This window comes from Bombina bombina, chromosome 4 (assembly GCF_027579735.1).
Source record: "Bombina bombina isolate aBomBom1 chromosome 4, aBomBom1.pri, whole genome shotgun sequence".
Lineage (NCBI taxonomy): Eukaryota > Metazoa > Chordata > Amphibia > Anura > Bombinatoridae > Bombina > Bombina bombina.
The window spans coordinates 73,545,952-73,564,124 of record NC_069502.1 but is presented as its reverse complement, the minus strand read 5'-3'; the positions used below and the strand labels follow the sequence as shown (position 1 = coordinate 73,564,124).

The following is an 18,173-nucleotide window of genomic DNA, read 5'->3' as shown; positions in this document are numbered from 1 at the left end:
AAAGAAAATTTATGTTTAAACCTAACATAAACCCAGAGTCTAAACACCCCTAATCTGCTGCCCCTGACGTCACTTCCACCACCTACCTACACTTATTAAAACGTACTTCCGGGCTTCACAGGTGTAAAGTAATAAAGGGCAATGAAAATATCCAAATGGAAAGAAAGCCAGGTCACCAACCGCAGTAAAAGTAAAAAAATTTGAGGCTTTATTTGGGGCACACGATAAAAACAAAGAGGAGCCTGAACTCCATCAGCATGAGGTGAGGGTCACAGCAAACAGACTGCAGACAGGTTTCGCGTGGTACTCCACGCTTGGTCACTGCTGCCTGAACGCTGTGATTCTGGCCTCTATTTAAAGAGACATCAATCAATTAAAAACAAACTTAGTTAACCCTTACCAACCTGAATAAAGGGCGTAAAGTACACACAATTATATTAAAGGAAATATAAAGACCCTTATACATAATATAAACAGAGAGATAAAGTATATAATGTACCTAAGGTCTAGAATACTTTTTAACTATAAATGCATTAGGGATACAGACCTTGAGTAAAATTAAATGAACAGATTAACATCACTTTCTTTGTTAATTCCTTGGGGGTGTCTAGTATTTAATAGGAAGATCCATTGTGCTTCCTTGTAATTGAGTTTGTACTCCCTATCCCCTCCCCGTTTATACTGGGGAACATGGTCAGTTGCTTGAATAGAGAGGAATGAGGCATATCCCTGGTGCATAGATTTGAAGTGTTTTGACACAGGTGTATATGTATCAGGGTCTTCTATGTCCCTTACATGTTCTAGAGCCCTGTGTTTAAGTAAACGTTTGGTTCTACCTACGTATTGAATCTGGCACCCCCTACAGGTCAAGAGATAGATTACATGTGTAGATTTGCAGTTCAATTTAAATCTAATATCATATTCCCGTTTTGTGACAGTTGATTTGAAATTTGAGTCATCTGTAACGTAGTTGCAGGTTACATTTGAAAAAAACCTAGTCTATCAGGTAACCAGGTTTTAGTATTTAGGGTCGGTAGACCAGAGGGTGCTACTATAAAGCACCAATTGTTATTCCCTTTCTGGCTACAAATTTACAACCTTCCATGGCCACTTTCTCAAGGCAAGAATCAACTTCTAAGATAGGTAAGCTTTGCTTTATAATGTTACAAATCTTATTATATTCCAAACTAAATGGAGTTCTGAATACTACTTTATTCTCAAAACTTCCTTTATGTCCCATATCTCTTTTTTGTACTTTAACAAATTTTCTCTAGGTATCAGGTCTACCTCTTTTTCTCTTGCAAGGTGTATCCAGTCCACGGATTCATCCTTTACTTGTGGGATATTCTCATTCCCTACAGGAAGTAGCAAAGAGAGCACACAGCAAAGCTGTCCATATAGCTCCCCCTCTAGCTCCACCCCCCAGTCATTCTCTTTGCTGGCTCTAAGCACTAGGGTCTCTCTCGGGAGTGTAAAGTGAATGTTTTTTAGTCACTTAGGAGTGATTTACTAGGCCTCACAGCTCCGGAGTAGAGTGGGAGGGGCCTAATTGCCTCAGATGCACAGTTAGAATTGCAGAGAAGTTCATGCTGTTTCACATGGAGGGTCCTGCTGATGTTTGAGGGCCTAAAAGAAGCTATATTCCCCCAAATCTGATCCCTAAGGAAGGTAGGGCCACAGCAAGGCTGTGGCAAGGTGCTGTAGTGATTTAACCAGGTGTTGGCTTTAGGCTGCTCCGGTTTGGGCATTAAGGGGTTACTCGTTTTGAAACTTGGGGTGCAATCTTATTAAGGCTTTAGCTACATACTGTGAAAATTTCAGAAAGATTGCTGCATTTTTCACCGTTTTGTAAAATTGTGTGCTCTTTTTATCTCTTAAAGGCACAGTAACGTTTTTTTCAAATTGTGTTTTTTATTTGATTAAAGTGATTCCAAGCCTGTTTGTGTACTCTACTAGTCTGTTAAACATGTCTGACACTAAGGAAAATCCTTGTTAAATGTGTTTAGAAGCCATGATGGAACCCCCTCTCAGAATGTGTCCCACTTGTACTGATATGTCTATACACTTTAAAGATCATATTGTTGCACTTAAGAATGTGGCCCAAGATGATTCTCAGACTGAAGGTAACGAGGGTAGCCCGTCTGCCTCTCCCCAAGTGTCACAACCAGTTACGCCCGCGCAAGCGACGCCTAGTACCTCTAGTGCGTCTAACCCTTTTACATTACAAGACTTAGCAGCAGTCATGGATAATTCTCTTACAGCCTTCTTATCTAAACTGCCCGTGTTACCTGCAAAGCGTGATAGCTCCGTTTTAAGAACAGATTATGAGCATTCTGACGCTTTGGTAGCCGTATCCGATATACCCTCACAGCGCTCTGAAGTGGGAGCGAGGGATTTGATGTCTGAGGGAGAAGTCTCTGATTCAGGATGGGTTCCTCCCCAGACAGATTCAGATACATTGGCTTTTAAATTTAAACTAGAACACCTCCGTGTTTTACTTAGGGAGGTATTAGCTACTCTGGATGACTGTGACCCTTTGGTGATCCCAGAGAAATTGTGTAAAATGGACAAGTACCTAGAGGTCCCTGTTTACACGGATGCGTTTCCGGTCCCTAAGAGGATTGCAGATATCGTTACTAGGGAGTTGGATAGGCCAGGTGTCCCTTTTGTCCCCCCTCCTGTTTTTAAGAAAATGTTCCCCATATCTGACCCCATGCGGGACTCGTGGCAGACGGTCCCTAAGGTGGAGGGGGCTGTTTCTACACTAGTTAAACGCACAACCATACCAATTGAAGACAGTTGTGCTTTTAAAGACCCTATGGATAAAAAATTATAGGGTTTACTTAAGAAAATGTTTGTTCAACAAGGTTTTCTTCTCCAACCTATTGCCTGCATTATTCCTGTAACTACTGCAGCTGCTTTCTGGTTTGAGGCGCTGGAAGACTCGCTCCAGACGGAGACCTCATATGAGGAAATTATGGATAGAATTAAGGCTCTAAAGCTAGCTAATTCTTTTATCACTGACGCCGCTTTCCAAATAGCTAAGTTAGCGGCGAAAAATTCAGGTTTCGCCATTTTGGCGCGCAGGGCGCTATGGCTAAAGTCCTAGTCGGCCGATGTGTCGTCTAAATCCAAGCTTTTGAACATTCCTTTCAAAGGGAAGACCCTATTCGGGCCTGAATTGAAAGAGATTATTTCAGATATCACCGGGGGAAAAGGCCATGCTCTCCCTCAGGACAAAGCCTTTAAAACAAAGAACAAAGCTAATTTTCGTTCCTTTCGCAATTTCAGGAACGGCCCCGCTTCATCCTCTCCGGCTGCAAAGCAAGAGGGTAACGCTTCACAGCCCAAGGCAAACTGGAAACCTTACCAGGGCTGGAATAAGGGTAAACAGGCCAAAAAGCCTGCAGCTGCCACCAAGACAGCATGAAGGGGTAGCCCCCGATCCGGGACCGGATCTAGTAGGGGGCAGACTCTCTCTCTTCGCTCAGGCCTGGGCAAGAGATGTACACGATCCTTGGGCATTAGAGATTGTAGCCCAGGGATACCTTCTAGAATTCAAGGACTCTCCTCCAAGGGGAAGGTCCCACATTTCTCGTCTGTCTACAGATCAGACAAAGAAAGAGGTGTTTTTACGCTGTGTAGAAGATCTACATACAATGGGAGTGATCCACCCAGTTCCAATTGCAGAACAAGGACTGGGGTTTTACTCAAACCTGTTTGTGGTTCCCAAAAAAAGAAGGAACTTTCAGACCAATCCTGGATCTCAAAATTTAAACAAATTCCTCAGAGTCCCATCATTCAAGATGGAGACCATTCGGACAATCTTACCTATGATCCAGGAGGGTCAATATATGACTACCGTGGATCTAAAGGATGCGTATCCTATCCACAAAGATCATCACCAGTTTCTCAGGTTCGCCTTTCTGGACAAGCATTTTCAGTTTGTGGCTCTTCCTTTCGGGTTGGCCACTGCTCCCAGAATTTTCACAAAGGTGCTAGGGTCCCTCCTGGCGGTTTTAAGACCGCGGGGCATAGCAGTGGCGCCTTACCTAGACAACATCTTAATTCAGGCGTCAACTTCCCAAAGAACCAAGTCTCACACCGAGATTGTATTGGCCTTTCTGAGGTCTCATGGGTGGAAGGTGAACATCAAAAAAAGTTCTCTCTCCCCCCTCACAAGAGTTCCATTCCTAGGAACCCTGATAGACTCGGTAGAAATGAAAATATTTCTGACGGAGGTCAGAAAGCTAAAACTCTTAACTACTTGCCGAGCTCTTTATTCCATTCCTCGGCCATCTGTGGCTCAGTGCATGGAGACAATCGGACTAATGGTTGCGGCAATGGACATAGTCCCTTTTGCTCGGATACACCTCAGACCACTGCAACTATGCATGCTCAAACAGTGGAATGGGGATTATGCAGATTTGTCTCCTCAAATTCAGTTGGACCAGGAGACCAGAGATTCTCTTCTCTGGTGGTTGTCTCAGGATCACCTGTCTCAAGGAATATGTTTCCGCAGGCCAGAGTGGATCATCGTAATGACCGACGCCAGTCTGTTAGGCTGGGGTGCGGTCTGTGACTCCCTGAAAGCTCAGGGCTTATGGTCTCTGGAAGAAACTCTTCTCCCGATAAACATTCTGGAACTGAGGGCGATATTCAACGCTCTTCAGGCATGGCCTCATCTAGCGGCGGCCAAATTCATCAGATTTCAGTCGGACATCACGACTGTAGCTTACGTCAATCATCAGGGGGGAACAAAGAGTTCCCTAGCGATGACGGAAGTAATCAAAATAATCAGGTGGGCGGAGGATCACTCCTGCCATCTCTCAGCAATTCACATCCCAGGAGTAGACAACTGGGAGGCGGATTTTCTAAGTCGTCAGACTTTTCACCCGGGGGAGTGGGAACTCCACCCGGAGGTATTTGCCCTGCTGACTCAGCTATGGGGCACCCCAGAGTTGGATCTGATGGCGTCCCGTCAGAACACCAAACTTCCTCTCTACGGGTCCAGGTCCCGGGATCCCAAGGCGGTATTGATAGATGCTCTAGCAGCGCCTTGGTCCTTCAATCTGGCTTATGTTTTTCCACCGTTTCCTCTCCTCCCGCGTCTGGTTGCCAGAATCAAGCAGGAGAAGGCTTCAGTGATTCTGATAGTGCCTGCGTGGCCACGCAGGACTTGGTATGCAGACCTAGTGGACATGTCATCTGTCCCACCATGGACACTGCCAATGAGGCAGGATTTTCTAATACAGGGTCCGTTCAAGCATCCAAATTTAGTTTCTCTACGTCTGACTGCTTGGAGATTGAACGCTTAATTCTATCAAAGCGTGGGTTCTCTGAGTCAGTTATAGATACTCTGATTCAGGCTAGAAAGCCTGTCACTAGGAAAATCTACCATAAGATATGGCGGAAATATCTTTGTTGGTGTGAATCCAAGGGTTACTCATGGAGTAAGATTAGGATTCCCAGGATATTGTCCTTTCTCCAAGAAGGACTGGAGAAAGGATTGTCAGCTAGTTCCTTAAAAGGACAAATATGTGCTTTGTCTATCCTGTTACACAAGCGTCTGGCAGAGGTACCAGACGTTCAAGCGTTTGCTCAGGCTTTAGTCAGAATCAAGCCTGTCTATAAACCTGTGGCTCCGCCATGGAGTTTGAATCTAGTTCTTTCAGTTCTTCAAGGGGTTCCGTATGAACCTTTACATTCCATAGACATTAAGTTGTTATCTTGGAAAGTTTTGTTTTTGATAGCTATCTCTTCTGCTCGAAGAGTTTCAGAATTATCTGCCTTACAGTGTGAATCACCTTACCTGGTGTTCCACGCAGATAAGGTAGTTTTGCGTACCAAGCCTGGTTTTCTTCCTAAAGTTGTTTCTAACAAGAATATTAACCAGGAAATAGTTGTTCCTTCTCTGTGTCCTAATCCATCTTCGAAGAAGGAAAGTCTATTACACAATCTTGATGTAGTTTGTGCTTTAAAGTTCTATTTACAAGCAACTAAGGATTTCAGACAAACATCTTCCTTGTTTGTTATTTATTCTGGTAAGAGGAGAGGTAAGAAAGCGACTGCTACCTCTCTTTCCTTTTGGCTGAAAAGCATCATCTGTTTGGCCTATGAGACTGCTGGCCAGCAGCCTCCTGAAAGAATTACTGCTCATTCTACCAGAGCAGTGGCTTCCACATGGGCTTTCAAAAATGAGGCTTCTGTTGAACAGATTTGTAAGGCAGCGACTTGGTCTTCACTGCATACTTTTGCCAAATTTTACAAATTCGATACTTTTGCTTCTTCGGAGGCTATTTTTGGGAGAAAGGTTTTGCAAGCAGTGGTGCCTTCCGTTTAAGGTACCTGTCTTGTTCCCTCCCTTCATCCGTTTCCTAAAGCTTTGGTATTGGTATCCCACAAGTAAAGGATGAATCCGTGGACTGGATACACCTTGCAAGAGAAAACAGAATTTATGCTTACCTGATAAATTACTTTCTCTTGCGGTGTATCCAGTCCACGGCCCGCCCTGGCATTTAAGTCAGGTAAAAATTTTTTTGTTTAAACTACAGTCACCACTGCACCCTATGGTTTCTCCTTTTTCTTCCTAACCTTTGGTCGAATGACTGGGGGGTGGAGCTAGAGGGGGAGCTATATGGACAGCTTTGCTGTGTGCTCTCTTTGCTACTTCCTGTAGGTAATGAGAATATCCCACAAGTAAAGGATGAATCCGTGGACTGGATACACCGCAAGAGAAAGTAATTTATCAGGTAAGCATAAATTCTGTTTTTGGTGTTTTTTAATAAAGTGTCTGGGTAGCTCCTATCCAGCAATCTTTCCTCAAGCACCTTGCATTGTTTTTCATAAGTTTCTGTAGCTGAGAAAATACGTCTAGTTCTTATAAATTGCCCTTTTGGAATTGCTTTTTCGATGTGACCTGGGTGGCATAATCTAAAATTTAAAATTGTATTGCCTCCTGTAGGTTTCCTGTATACTGTTGTATTTATCTTTTTAATTATTGGATCCACCATCAATTCCAAATCCAAGAACTTTATAGTAGTTATATATTGTTCTGCTGTAAATTTTAAGTTCATGCCATTGCAATTGATGGTTTCCAAAAAGTTTTTTGTATCATCTGCAAAAATAGAGATGTCGCTATTTAATCCTTGCTCCAAGTCATTTATAAAAAGAACAGGGCCCAGTACTGATCCTTGGGGGACTCCGCTGATTACCTTTGTCCAATCTGAGTATGATCCATTTACTACTACTCGTTGCTCCCTATCTTTTATCCAGTTATTTATCCATGAGCTAACATTTTCAGTTATTCCCAGTCCCTTAATTTTGTGCATTAATCTCTCATGTGGCACTGTATCAAACACCTTTGAAAAATCTAAGTATATCACATCAACTGCTTCCCCTTTATTTATATTTTTACTTACTTCCTCATAGAATCTAATTAGATTAGTTTGACATGATATATTTCTCATAAAACCATGCTGATTAGAACTCATAATCTTGTTTACACGAATATGCTCATCAATATAATCCCTTATAATCCCTTCAAATATCTTCCCCACTATTGATGTCAGACTAACTGGTCTATAGCTTCCTGGATCATCCCTGCTTCCCTTTTTGAAGAGTGGCACCACATCAGCTTTACGCCAATCCTAGGGTTCCATGCCTGAGGATAATGAGTCTTGAAAAATTAAGAGTAGAGGTTTGTCTATAACAGTGCTAAATTCACTTAACACCCTTGGGTGTATAACATCTGGGCCTGGAGTTTTATTTACCTTAATATTATCCAATTTTTTCCTTATATCCTCTATACATAACCCAGTTAATGGTATGGGCTGGCATGTTCTATTTTGTTCCGCAGTATCATCCAATGATTCCTCTCTTGTGTATACTGAAGAAAAAAAATGGTTTAGTACCTCAGCCTTCTCCCTGTCATTATTTATCATGCTACCCTCCACGCAGTTTAATGTACCTACAGTATATTGTCTTTCATAGATTTTTTGCTATTTATGTACTTAAAGAACCTTTTAGGGTTAGACTTTGCAATTAATTTTTCATTTTCAATTTTGGCTAATTTGATTGCTTTTTTGCATGCTTTGTTACATTCCTTATCGATATGGAATGTTGAGTCTGTACAATTTCTTTGAATAATTTATATGCCCTACGGTTTTCCCTAATTTCTCTTAACACATTATTATTGAGCCACATTGGCTTGGATTTTTTATTTTTATTTTTATAACCATATGGCATTTGTTGATATGTATATTTATTTATCAAAGTTTTAAATGTTATCCATTTATCCTCTGTATTTTTATTAGAGAATACTTTGTCCTAATTTATGTTATTTAATCATTTCCTTAAATCGTTGAATTTTGCTTTCTTAAAATTAAAAGTCTTGGTGAAACCTTTAAGACACTGCTTATGAAAGAGATTTCAAATGTGACCATGTTATGATCACTGTTACCCAAATGTTCTTTGACTTCTATGTTTGATATTATATCAAATCTATCCCCCTTATCTGAATTACTAGTTTCATTGGCCCAGTTTATATCAGGGTAGTTAAAATATCCCATAATTACAGCACTATTATTAGCAGCCTTACCTATTTGCATTTGTAGTTGAGTTTCCTCCATGTCACTAATGTTGGGGGGCTTGTAGCATGTTCCTAGTAAAAAAAAATTAGGATTCCCCCCCCCCCCCACTCTTTATTTCCACCCACAGGGTCTCTACATTGTCGCCTGTATCAATATATTTTCTTATTGTAGGTTTAAGGTTAGGTTTAATATACATGCAGATTCCTCCACCCCTTTTATTATTTCTGTCCCTAAATAAAGTATACCCCTCTAAGTTAACTGCCCAGTCATGTAAATCATCCCACCAAGTTTCAGTTATACTGATAACATCATAGTCCTCTTCTGCAACTAAGAGCTCCAGCTCCCCCATTTTACCTGTTATGCTTCTTGCATTTGTTGTCATACATTTAATTTTCATGTGCTTTCTGCTGATACTTGGTGTGCTTTCCTCCATACTTTCTAATGTGACATTTCTTAAGTCATCCCTTCCTTGAGATAGATATTAAAGGAGTGACATATTCACAGACTGATCTCTCTGTTCTAATGTGTTCTAACTGACCCTCCCCCCTTTGCCTAGTTTAAGATTCTCTAAACGTGCTACCATCCTTTTCACCAACACACCTGCACCCATGTCATTCAGGTGCAATCCATCCTTACTGTATAAATTGTACCCAAGGGAAAAGTCAGCCCAATGCTCTAAAAAGTCAAACCCCTCATTTTCACACCATGTTTTTTTTTTTTTTTTTTAAATAATTTTTTATTTTTTGAAATAGATAAATGAACATAAGAGCTTCAAGAGCATATATGTAACTGACAAAGGTACATAATACGGCACTTGTAAAACATTACAAAGTATGGAACAATTACATATAAGAAAAGCATAATAGAAAATGCTGGGTGTCAAGGTCCATTGTCTGTTAATCTCCCAAACTTTCCCGCCACCTCTCATGGTGGGAGTGTTAGAGGCCACACCATGTTTTTAATCATGAATTAACATACCTTAGCTCCTTCTGCCTTACTGAGTTAGCTCACGGCACTGGTAATATCTCCGAAAATATTACTTTGGAGGTACTTGCTTTAAGCTTGCTACCTAACTCCCTGAAGTCATTTTTTAGGACTCTCCATCTCCCGCTGATTCCTTCATTAATACCATTATGTACCATGACTGCAGGATCAGGCCCACATCCCTCTAACAATTTATCAATACGCTCCACAATATGCCTAACACGAGCCCCTGGAAGACGGCATACTGTTCTATTTAAAGGGTCTGGATGACAAATTACCCTATCAACCTTCCTAATAATAGTCTCCTACCACCAACATCTGCCTCAGACCCTGAGTTGTATGCCCCTCTTCCATGACTGAAGAACTGTTAACTATTGGTCCTTTAAAAAATTACAAGTAAAACCTGTGTTAACACCAGAGTAGAAGAATCTGAGTATATAGGAAAAACATTATTTTACATATTAAGCATTTTAGCTGTATTCTTCAGTATTGAAAACAGATGCCCTTACCTCTAGTATAATTGGATTCCATTTTTAAAATTTTTGAGTACCATATACCATCTTAAATTAACATTCTATCTTTCTGTCTGTCTATCTGTCTATCATCTATCTATCTATCTATCATCTGTTTGTCAATTTGTCTATCTAGCCATCTATTTATATCTATCTATAGATAAACTTTTTGAAATAGATGACAAAATCAGGTAAAGTATATATGATTGTTTGCTATGAATATCCACACAAATGATACTTGTCAAAATCTGTATATTGAGGGGGGGGGAAAGCATAATACGGTTTGTATGGGCTCACATAAAGTCATAATAAAGTCAAGTGCAAACTCACATGTACTAGAGCAAACATGAGAACAGCTGACCTTGTGATTTAAAGGCTCACACGCTGCTGCCCCACTCTCTATATAGCTCATTCTCAGGGAAATCCCAAGCATATATTAAAAATATACTGACCGCAAACATCTGAATGGTAGGATTGTTAGCGTCTATTAGAAAGTCTGCACATCTCCAAGCACTGCTGCTGCTGACAATGATAAGTTACAACATTTTCGGTTTTGAAACACTCCTGTGACTTTGCACTTAGTAAATCCAACACGTTTCACATCTAAGAGCGGCTTTTTGAATTGTCATATATATTGTCAGAAAATATTGCTTTTAATATATTTGTGGCGTGGATTCAACAAGGCATTGGACCAGGCGTATATATTTTTTTGTTCAACCCTTTAATTCCTTTTTGCAGGAGATCATCAGCTCTATCCTTTTAAGTGGAAGAATAGGCCCAGATATCCAGCATGTAAAATGTTACGGCCTCCGTCTGAAACATCTCAAATCAGACGAGATCCATTGGCTGCACCCTGATATGACAGTGGGAGAAGTTCAGGATAAGTACGAGTGTCTGCATCTGGAAGCCGAGTGGAGGTAACCAAGTATAGGGAAGTTCTTTACCATGGAAACTGGGGAAGCAATAAAGGGACTACCTTGTTAAGTTGTGGCTTTTGCCACTATTTGGAATTGAGGGTGCTTCATCATTGATTGGGCTATTTTGCAGCCCTCAGTATACACTAAAGTCCCCACTGTAATTTAAGGCAGTGTTTTTCAACCAGTGTGCCGTGGCAGACTAGTGTGCCGTGAGAGATCCTCAGGTGTGCCGCGGCAGACTGACAACAGTGCGGGGGTGTCCCTCTTTCAAATTTTGAAATATTGGGAGGTATGTGACAGGCTCATCAGGCATCATTTACAACCATGGCATTGACATTCATTCACAGACAATGATTATGATTGTTTGTGAATGAATGTCAATATGTCATGTATAGTTTGTAGGAGGCATGGAATGACAGCACAGTACAGTGTGTATATATATATATATATATATATATATATATATATATATATATATATATATATATATATATACTATATATATATCCTGTATTAGGCTACAATGTGTGATTTTGTAAAATTTTGGGATGGTGGTGTGCCACAGGATTTGTTTTATGTAAAAAAGTGTGCCACGGCAAAAAAAAGGTTGCAAATCACTGATTTAAGGTATCTAATGGGTTCAAAAGACTCCACACAGTCTGCAATGTGTAAAAAGTTCCTAAGTGTTTTATTTTAAAATCGATTAAAAACATGAGAATCCACGTACAAAATAATAAAAAACATAAACTCAAGTGCATGCAGATAAACTTATTGGTATGAGTATTATATATAATGTGGTTGAAGAGGTGCAGATGCAACCAAATTCACCCAGGTCTTGAACGAAATACACACTGATTTACTTGTCTTTTAAAAATGATTTCTCCAACATAGGTGTGTCCGGTCCACGGCGTCATCCTTACTTGTGGGATATTCTCTTCCCCAACAGGAAATGGCAAAGAGCCCAGCAAAGCTGGTCACATGATCCCTCCTAGGCTCCGCCTACCCCAGTCATTCTCTTTGCCGTTGTACAGGCAACATCTCCACGGAGATGGCTTAGAGTTTTTTAGTGTTTAACTGTAGTTTTTATTATTCAATCAAGAGTTTGTTATTTTGAAATAGTGCTGGTATGTACTATTTACTCAGAAACAGAAAAGAGATGAAGATTTCTGTTTGTATGAGGAAAATGATTTTAGCAACCGTAACTAAAATCCATGGCTGTTCCACACAGGACTGTTGAGAGCAATTAACTTCAGTTGGGGGAACAGTGTGCAGTCTCTTGCTGCTTGAGGTATGACACATTCTAACAAGACGATGTAATGCTGGAAGCTGTCATTTTCCCTATGGGATCCGGTAAGCCATGTTTATTACGATCGTAAATAAGGGCTTCACAAGGGCTTATTAAGACTTTAGACTTTTCTGGGCTAAATCGATTCATTATTAACACATATTTAGCCTTGAGGAATCATTTTATCTGGGTATTTTGATATAATAATATCGGCAGGCACTGTATTAGACACCTTATTTCTTAGGGGCTTTCCCAAAGCATAAGCAGAGCCTCATTTTCGCGCCGGTGTGGCGCACTTGTTTTTGAGAGGCATGGCATGCAGTCGCATGTGAGAGGAGCTCTGATACTTAGAAAAGACTTTCTGAAGGCGTCATTTGGTATCGTATTCCCCTTTGGGTTTGGTTGGGTCTCAGCAAAGCAGATACCAGGGACTGTAAAGGGGTTAAAGTTTTAAAACGGCTCCGGTTCCGTTATTTTAAGGGTTAAAGCTTCCAAATTTGGTGTGCAATACTTTTAAGGCTTTAAGACACTGTGGTGAAAATTTGGTGAATTTTGAACAATTCCTTCATGTTTTTTCGCAATTGCAGTAATAAAGTGTGTTCAGTTTAAAATTTAAAGTGACAGTAACGGTTTTATTTTAAAACGTTTTTTGTACTTTCTTATCAAGTTTATGCCTGTTTAACATGTCTGAACTACCAGATAGACTGTGTTCTGAATGTGGGGAAGCCAGAATTCCTATTCATTTAAATAAATGTGATTTATGTGATAATGACAATGATGCCCAAGATGATTCCTCAAGTGAGGGGAGTAAGCATGGTACTGCATCATTCCCTCCTTCGTCTACACGAGTCTTGCCCACTCAGGAGGCCCCTAGTACATCTAGCGCGCCAATACTCCTTACTATGCAACAATTAACGGCTGTAATGGATAATTCTGTCAAAAACATTTTAGCCAAAATGAACCCTTGTCAGCGTAAGCGTGGCTGCTCTGTTTTAGTTACTGAAGAGCATGACGACGCTGATATTAATATCTCTGAAGGGCCCCTAACCCAATCTGAGGGGGCCAGGGAGGTTTTGTCTGAGGGAGAAATTACTGATTCAGGGAACATTTCTCAACAGGCTGAACCTGATGTGATTGCATTTAAATTTAAGTTGGAACATCTCCGCATTTTGCTTAAGGAGGTATTATCCACTCTGGATGATTGTGAAAAGTTGGTCATCCCAGAGAAACTATGTAAAATGGACAAGTTCCTAGAGGTGCCGGGGCTCCCAGAAGCTTTTCCTATACCCAAGCGGGTGGCGGACATTGTTAATAAAGAATGGGAAAGGCCCGGTATTCCTTTCGTCCCTCCCCCCATATTTAAAAAATTGTTTCCTATGATCGACCCCAGAAAGGACTTATGGCAGACAGTCCCCAAGGTCGAGGGAGCGGTTTCTACTTTAAACAAACGCACCACTATACCCATAGAGGATAGTTGTGCTTTCAAAGATCCTATGGATAAAAAATTAGAAGGTTTGCTTAAAAAGATGTTTGTTCAGCAGGGTTACCTTCTACAACCAATTTCATGCATTGTCCCTGTCACTACAGCCGCATGTTTCTGGTTTGATGAACTGATAAAGGCGCTCGATAGTGATTCTCCTCCTTATGAGGAGATTATGGACAGAATCAATGCTCTCAAATTGGCTAATTCTTTCACCCTAGACGCCACTTTGCAATTGGCTAGGTTAGCGGCTAAGAATTCTGGGTTTGCTATTGTGGCGCGCAGAGCGCTTTGGTTGAAATCTTGGTCGGCTGATGCGTCTTCCAAGAACAAGCTACTAAACATTCCTTTCAAGGGGAAAACGCTGTTTGGCCCTGACTTGAAAGAGATTATCTCTGATATCACTGGGGGTAAGGGCCACGCCCTTCCTCAGGATCGGCCTTTCAAGGCAAAAAATAGACCTAATTTTCGTCCCTTTCGTAAAAACGGACCAGCCCAAAGTGCTACGTCCTCTAAGCAAGAGGGTAATACTTCTCAAGCCAAGCCAGCTTGGAGACCAATGCAAGGCTGGAACAAGGGAAAGCAGGCCAAGAAACCTGCCACTGCTACCAAGACAGCATGAAATATTGGCCCCCGATCCGGGACCGGATCTGGTGGGGGGCAGACTCTCTCTCTTCGCTCAGGCTTGGGCAAGAGATGTTCTGGATCCTTGGGCGCTAGAAATAGTCTCCCAGGGTTATCTTCTGGAATTCAAGTGACTTCCCCCAAGGGGGAGGTTCCACAGGTCTCAGTTGTCTTCAGACCACATAAAAAGACAGGCGTTCTTACATTGTGTAGAAGACCTGTTAAAAATGGGAGTGATTCATCCTGTTCCATTAAGAGAACAAGGGATGGGGTTCTACTCCAATCTGTTCATAGTTCCCAAAAAAGAGGGAACGTTCAGACCAATCTTAGATCTCAAGATCTTAAACAAGTTTCTCAAGGTTCCATCGTTCAAGATGGAAACCATTCGAACTATTCTTCCTTCCATCCAGGAAGGTCAATTCATGACCACGGTGGATTTAAAGGATGCGTATCTACATATTCCTATCCACAAGGAACATCATCGGTTCCTAAGGTTCGCATTCCTGGACAAACATTACCAGTTCGTGGCGCTTCCTTTCGGATTAGCCACTGCTCCAAGGATTTTCACAAAGGTACTAGGGTCCCTTCTAGCGGTGCTAAGACCAAGGGGCATTGCAGTAGTACCTTACCTGGACGACATTCTGATTCAAGCGTCGTCCCTTCCTCAAGCAAAGGCTTACACGGACATCGTCCTGGCCTTTCTCAGATCTCACGGCTGGAAAGTGAACGTGGAAAAGAGTTCTCTATCCCCGTCAACAAGGGTTCCCTTCTTGGGAACAATTATAGACTCCTTAGAAATGAGGATTTTTCTAACAGAGGCCAGAAAAACAAAACTTCTAGACTCTTGTCGGATACTTCATTCCGTTCCTCTTCCTTCCATAGCTCAGTGCATGGAAGTGATCGGGTTGATGGTAGCGGCAATGGACATAGTTCCTTTTGCGCGCATTCATCTAAGACCATTACAACTGTGCATGCTCAGTCAGTGGAATGGGGACTATACAGACTTGTCTCCAAAGATACAAGTAAATCAGAGGACCAGAGACTCACTCCGTTGGTGGCTGTCCCTGGACAACCTGTCACAAGGGATGACATTCCGCAGACCAGAGTGGGTCATTGTCACGACCGACGCCAGTCTGATGGGCTGGGGCGCGGTCTGGGGATCCCTGAAAGCTCAGGGTCTTTGGTCTCGGGAAGAATCTCTTCTACCGATAAATATTCTGGAACTGAGAGCGATATTCAATGCTCTCAAGGCTTGGCCTCAGCTAGAGAGGACCAAGTTCATACGGTTTCAATCAGACAACATGACGACTGTTGCGTACATCAACCATCAGGGGGGAACAAGGAGTTCCCTAGCGATGGAAGAAGTGACCAAAATCATTCTATGGGCGGAGTCTCACTCCTGCCACCTGTCTGCTATCCACATCCCAGGAGTGGAAAATTGGGAAGCGGATTTTCTGAGTCGTCAGACATTGCATCCGGGGGAGTGGGAACTCCATCCGGAAATCTTTGCCCAAGTCACTCAGCTGTGGGGCATTCCAGACATGGATCTAATGGCCTCTCGTCAGAACTTCAAAGTTCCTTGCTACGGGTCCAGATCCAGGGATCCCAAGGCGGCTCTAGTGGATGCACTAGTAGCACCTTGGACCTTCAAACTAGCTTATGTGTTCCCGCCGTTTCCTCTCATCCCCAGGCTGGTAGCCAGGATCAATCAGGAGAGGGCGTCGGTGATCTTGATAGCTCCTGCGTGGCCACGCAGGACTTGGTATGCAGATCTGGTGAATATGTCATCGGCTCCACCTTGGAAGCTACCTTTGAGACGAGACCTTCTTGTTCAGGGTCCGTTCGAACATCCGAATCTGGTTTCACTCCAGCTGACTGCTTGGAGATTGAACGCTTGATTTTATCGAAGCGAGGATTCTCAGATTCTGTTATCGATACTCTTGTTCAGGCCAGAAAGCCTGTAACTAGAAAGATTTACCACAAGATTTGGAAAAAATATATCTGTTGGTGTGAATCTAAAGGATTCCCTTGGGACAAGGTTAAGATTCCTAGGATTCTATCCTTCCTTCAAGAAGGATTGGAAAAAGGATTATCTGCAAGTTCCCTGAAGGGACAGATTTCCGCCTTGTCGGTGTTACTTCACAAAAAGCTGGCAGCTGTGCCAGATATTCAAGCCTTTGTTCAGGCTCTGGTTAGAATCAAGCCTGTTTTCAAACCTTTGACTCCTCCTTGGAGTCTCAATTTAGTTCTTTCAGTTCTTCAGGGGGTTCCGTTTGAACCCTTGCATTCCGTTGATATTAAATTATTATCTTGGAAAGTTTTGTTTTTGGTTGCAATTTCTTCTGCTAGAAGAGTTTCAGAATTATCTGCTCTGCAGTGTTCTCCTCCTTATCTGGTGTTCCATGCAGATAAGGTGGTTTTGCGTACTAAACCTGGTTTTCTTCCGAAAGTTGTTTCTAACAAAAACATTAACCAGGAGATTATCGTACCTTCTCTGTGTCCGAAACCAGTTTCAAAGAAGGAACGTTTGTTGCACAATTTGGATGTTGTTCGCGCTCTAAAATTCTATTTAGATGCTACAAAGGATTTTAGACAAACATCTTCCTTGTTTGTTGTTTATTCCGGTAAAAGGAGAGGTCAAAAAGCAACTTCTACCTCTCTCTCTTTTTGGATTAAAAGCATCATCAGATTGGCTTACGAGACTGCCGGACGGCAGCCTCCCGAAAGAATCACAGCTCATTCCACTAGGGCTGTGGCTTCCACATGGGCCTTCAAGAACGAGGCTTCTGTTGATCAGATATGTAGGGCAGCGACTTGGTCTTCACTGCACACTTTTACCAAATTTTACAAGTTTGATACTTTTGCTTCTTCTGAGGCTATTTTTGGGAGAAAGGTTTTGCAAGCCGTGGTGCCTTCCATTTAGGTGACCTGATTTGCTCCCTCCCTTCATCCGTGTCCTAAAGCTTTGGTATTGGTTCCCACAAGTAAGGATGACGCCGTGGACCGGACACACCTATGTTGGAGAAAACAGAATTTATGTTTACCTGATAAATTACTTTCTCCAACGGTGTGTCCGGTCCACGGCCCGCCCTGGTTTTTTTAATCAGGTCTGATATTTTATTTTCTTTAACTACAGTCACCACGGTACCATATGGTTTCTCCTATGCAAATATTCCTCCTTAACGTCGGTCGAATGACTGGGGTAGGCGGAGCCTAGGAGGGATCATGTGACCAGCTTTGCTGGGCTCTTTGCCATTTCCTGTTGGGGAAGAGAATATCCCACAAGTAAGGATGACGCCGTGGACCGGACACACCGTTGGAGAAAGTAATTTATCAGGTAAACATAAATTCTGTTTTTGCACGTTACTGAACTAGGTAAAAGTGTGCAAACTTAAAGATAAGAATAAATAAATGATTACACATAAAGGGCTAGATTACAAGTGGAGAGTGTTATTGTGCGCTAACATCTAAATTGCGCTTTTATTTTTTGAGCTCATACAGATTGAAAGTAGTATTTTATCACTTGAGCTGAAGTCTACCAAGTGCTAACATTTAAGTGTCTAATAGGGAGGGTGTGCTAAATCCCCTACAAAATAGATTTCTATGGGGATGCTCTGAAAAACAAAAGTCAGATATTGCTTGAGAGCTAAGTCGAAGGTGCACTAAACCTCCTCTAAAGTAGTGGCGTTCTTTACATACATTTATACTATGGTTTTGCATTGAAATATAAGTTAGAAACAATGCACACATATACATACAAATATACATACATACACATAT

General features: G+C 41.8%; 1 protein-coding gene across 5 annotated transcripts in view; it reads left to right on the top strand.

The window, feature by feature from the left end:
* Nucleotides 1–18,173, top strand: part of PTK2B (protein tyrosine kinase 2 beta) — a 607,866-nt gene that overhangs the window by 256,096 nt on the left and 333,597 nt on the right. For all 5 annotated transcript variants that reach the window (XM_053709509.1, XM_053709510.1, XM_053709513.1 and 2 more), the window contains exon 4: nucleotides 10,826–11,004. In XM_053709509.1, coding sequence (XP_053565484.1) covers nucleotides 10,826–11,004 — 179 coding nt within the window. The remainder of the gene's footprint in view (nucleotides 1–10,825; nucleotides 11,005–18,173) is intronic.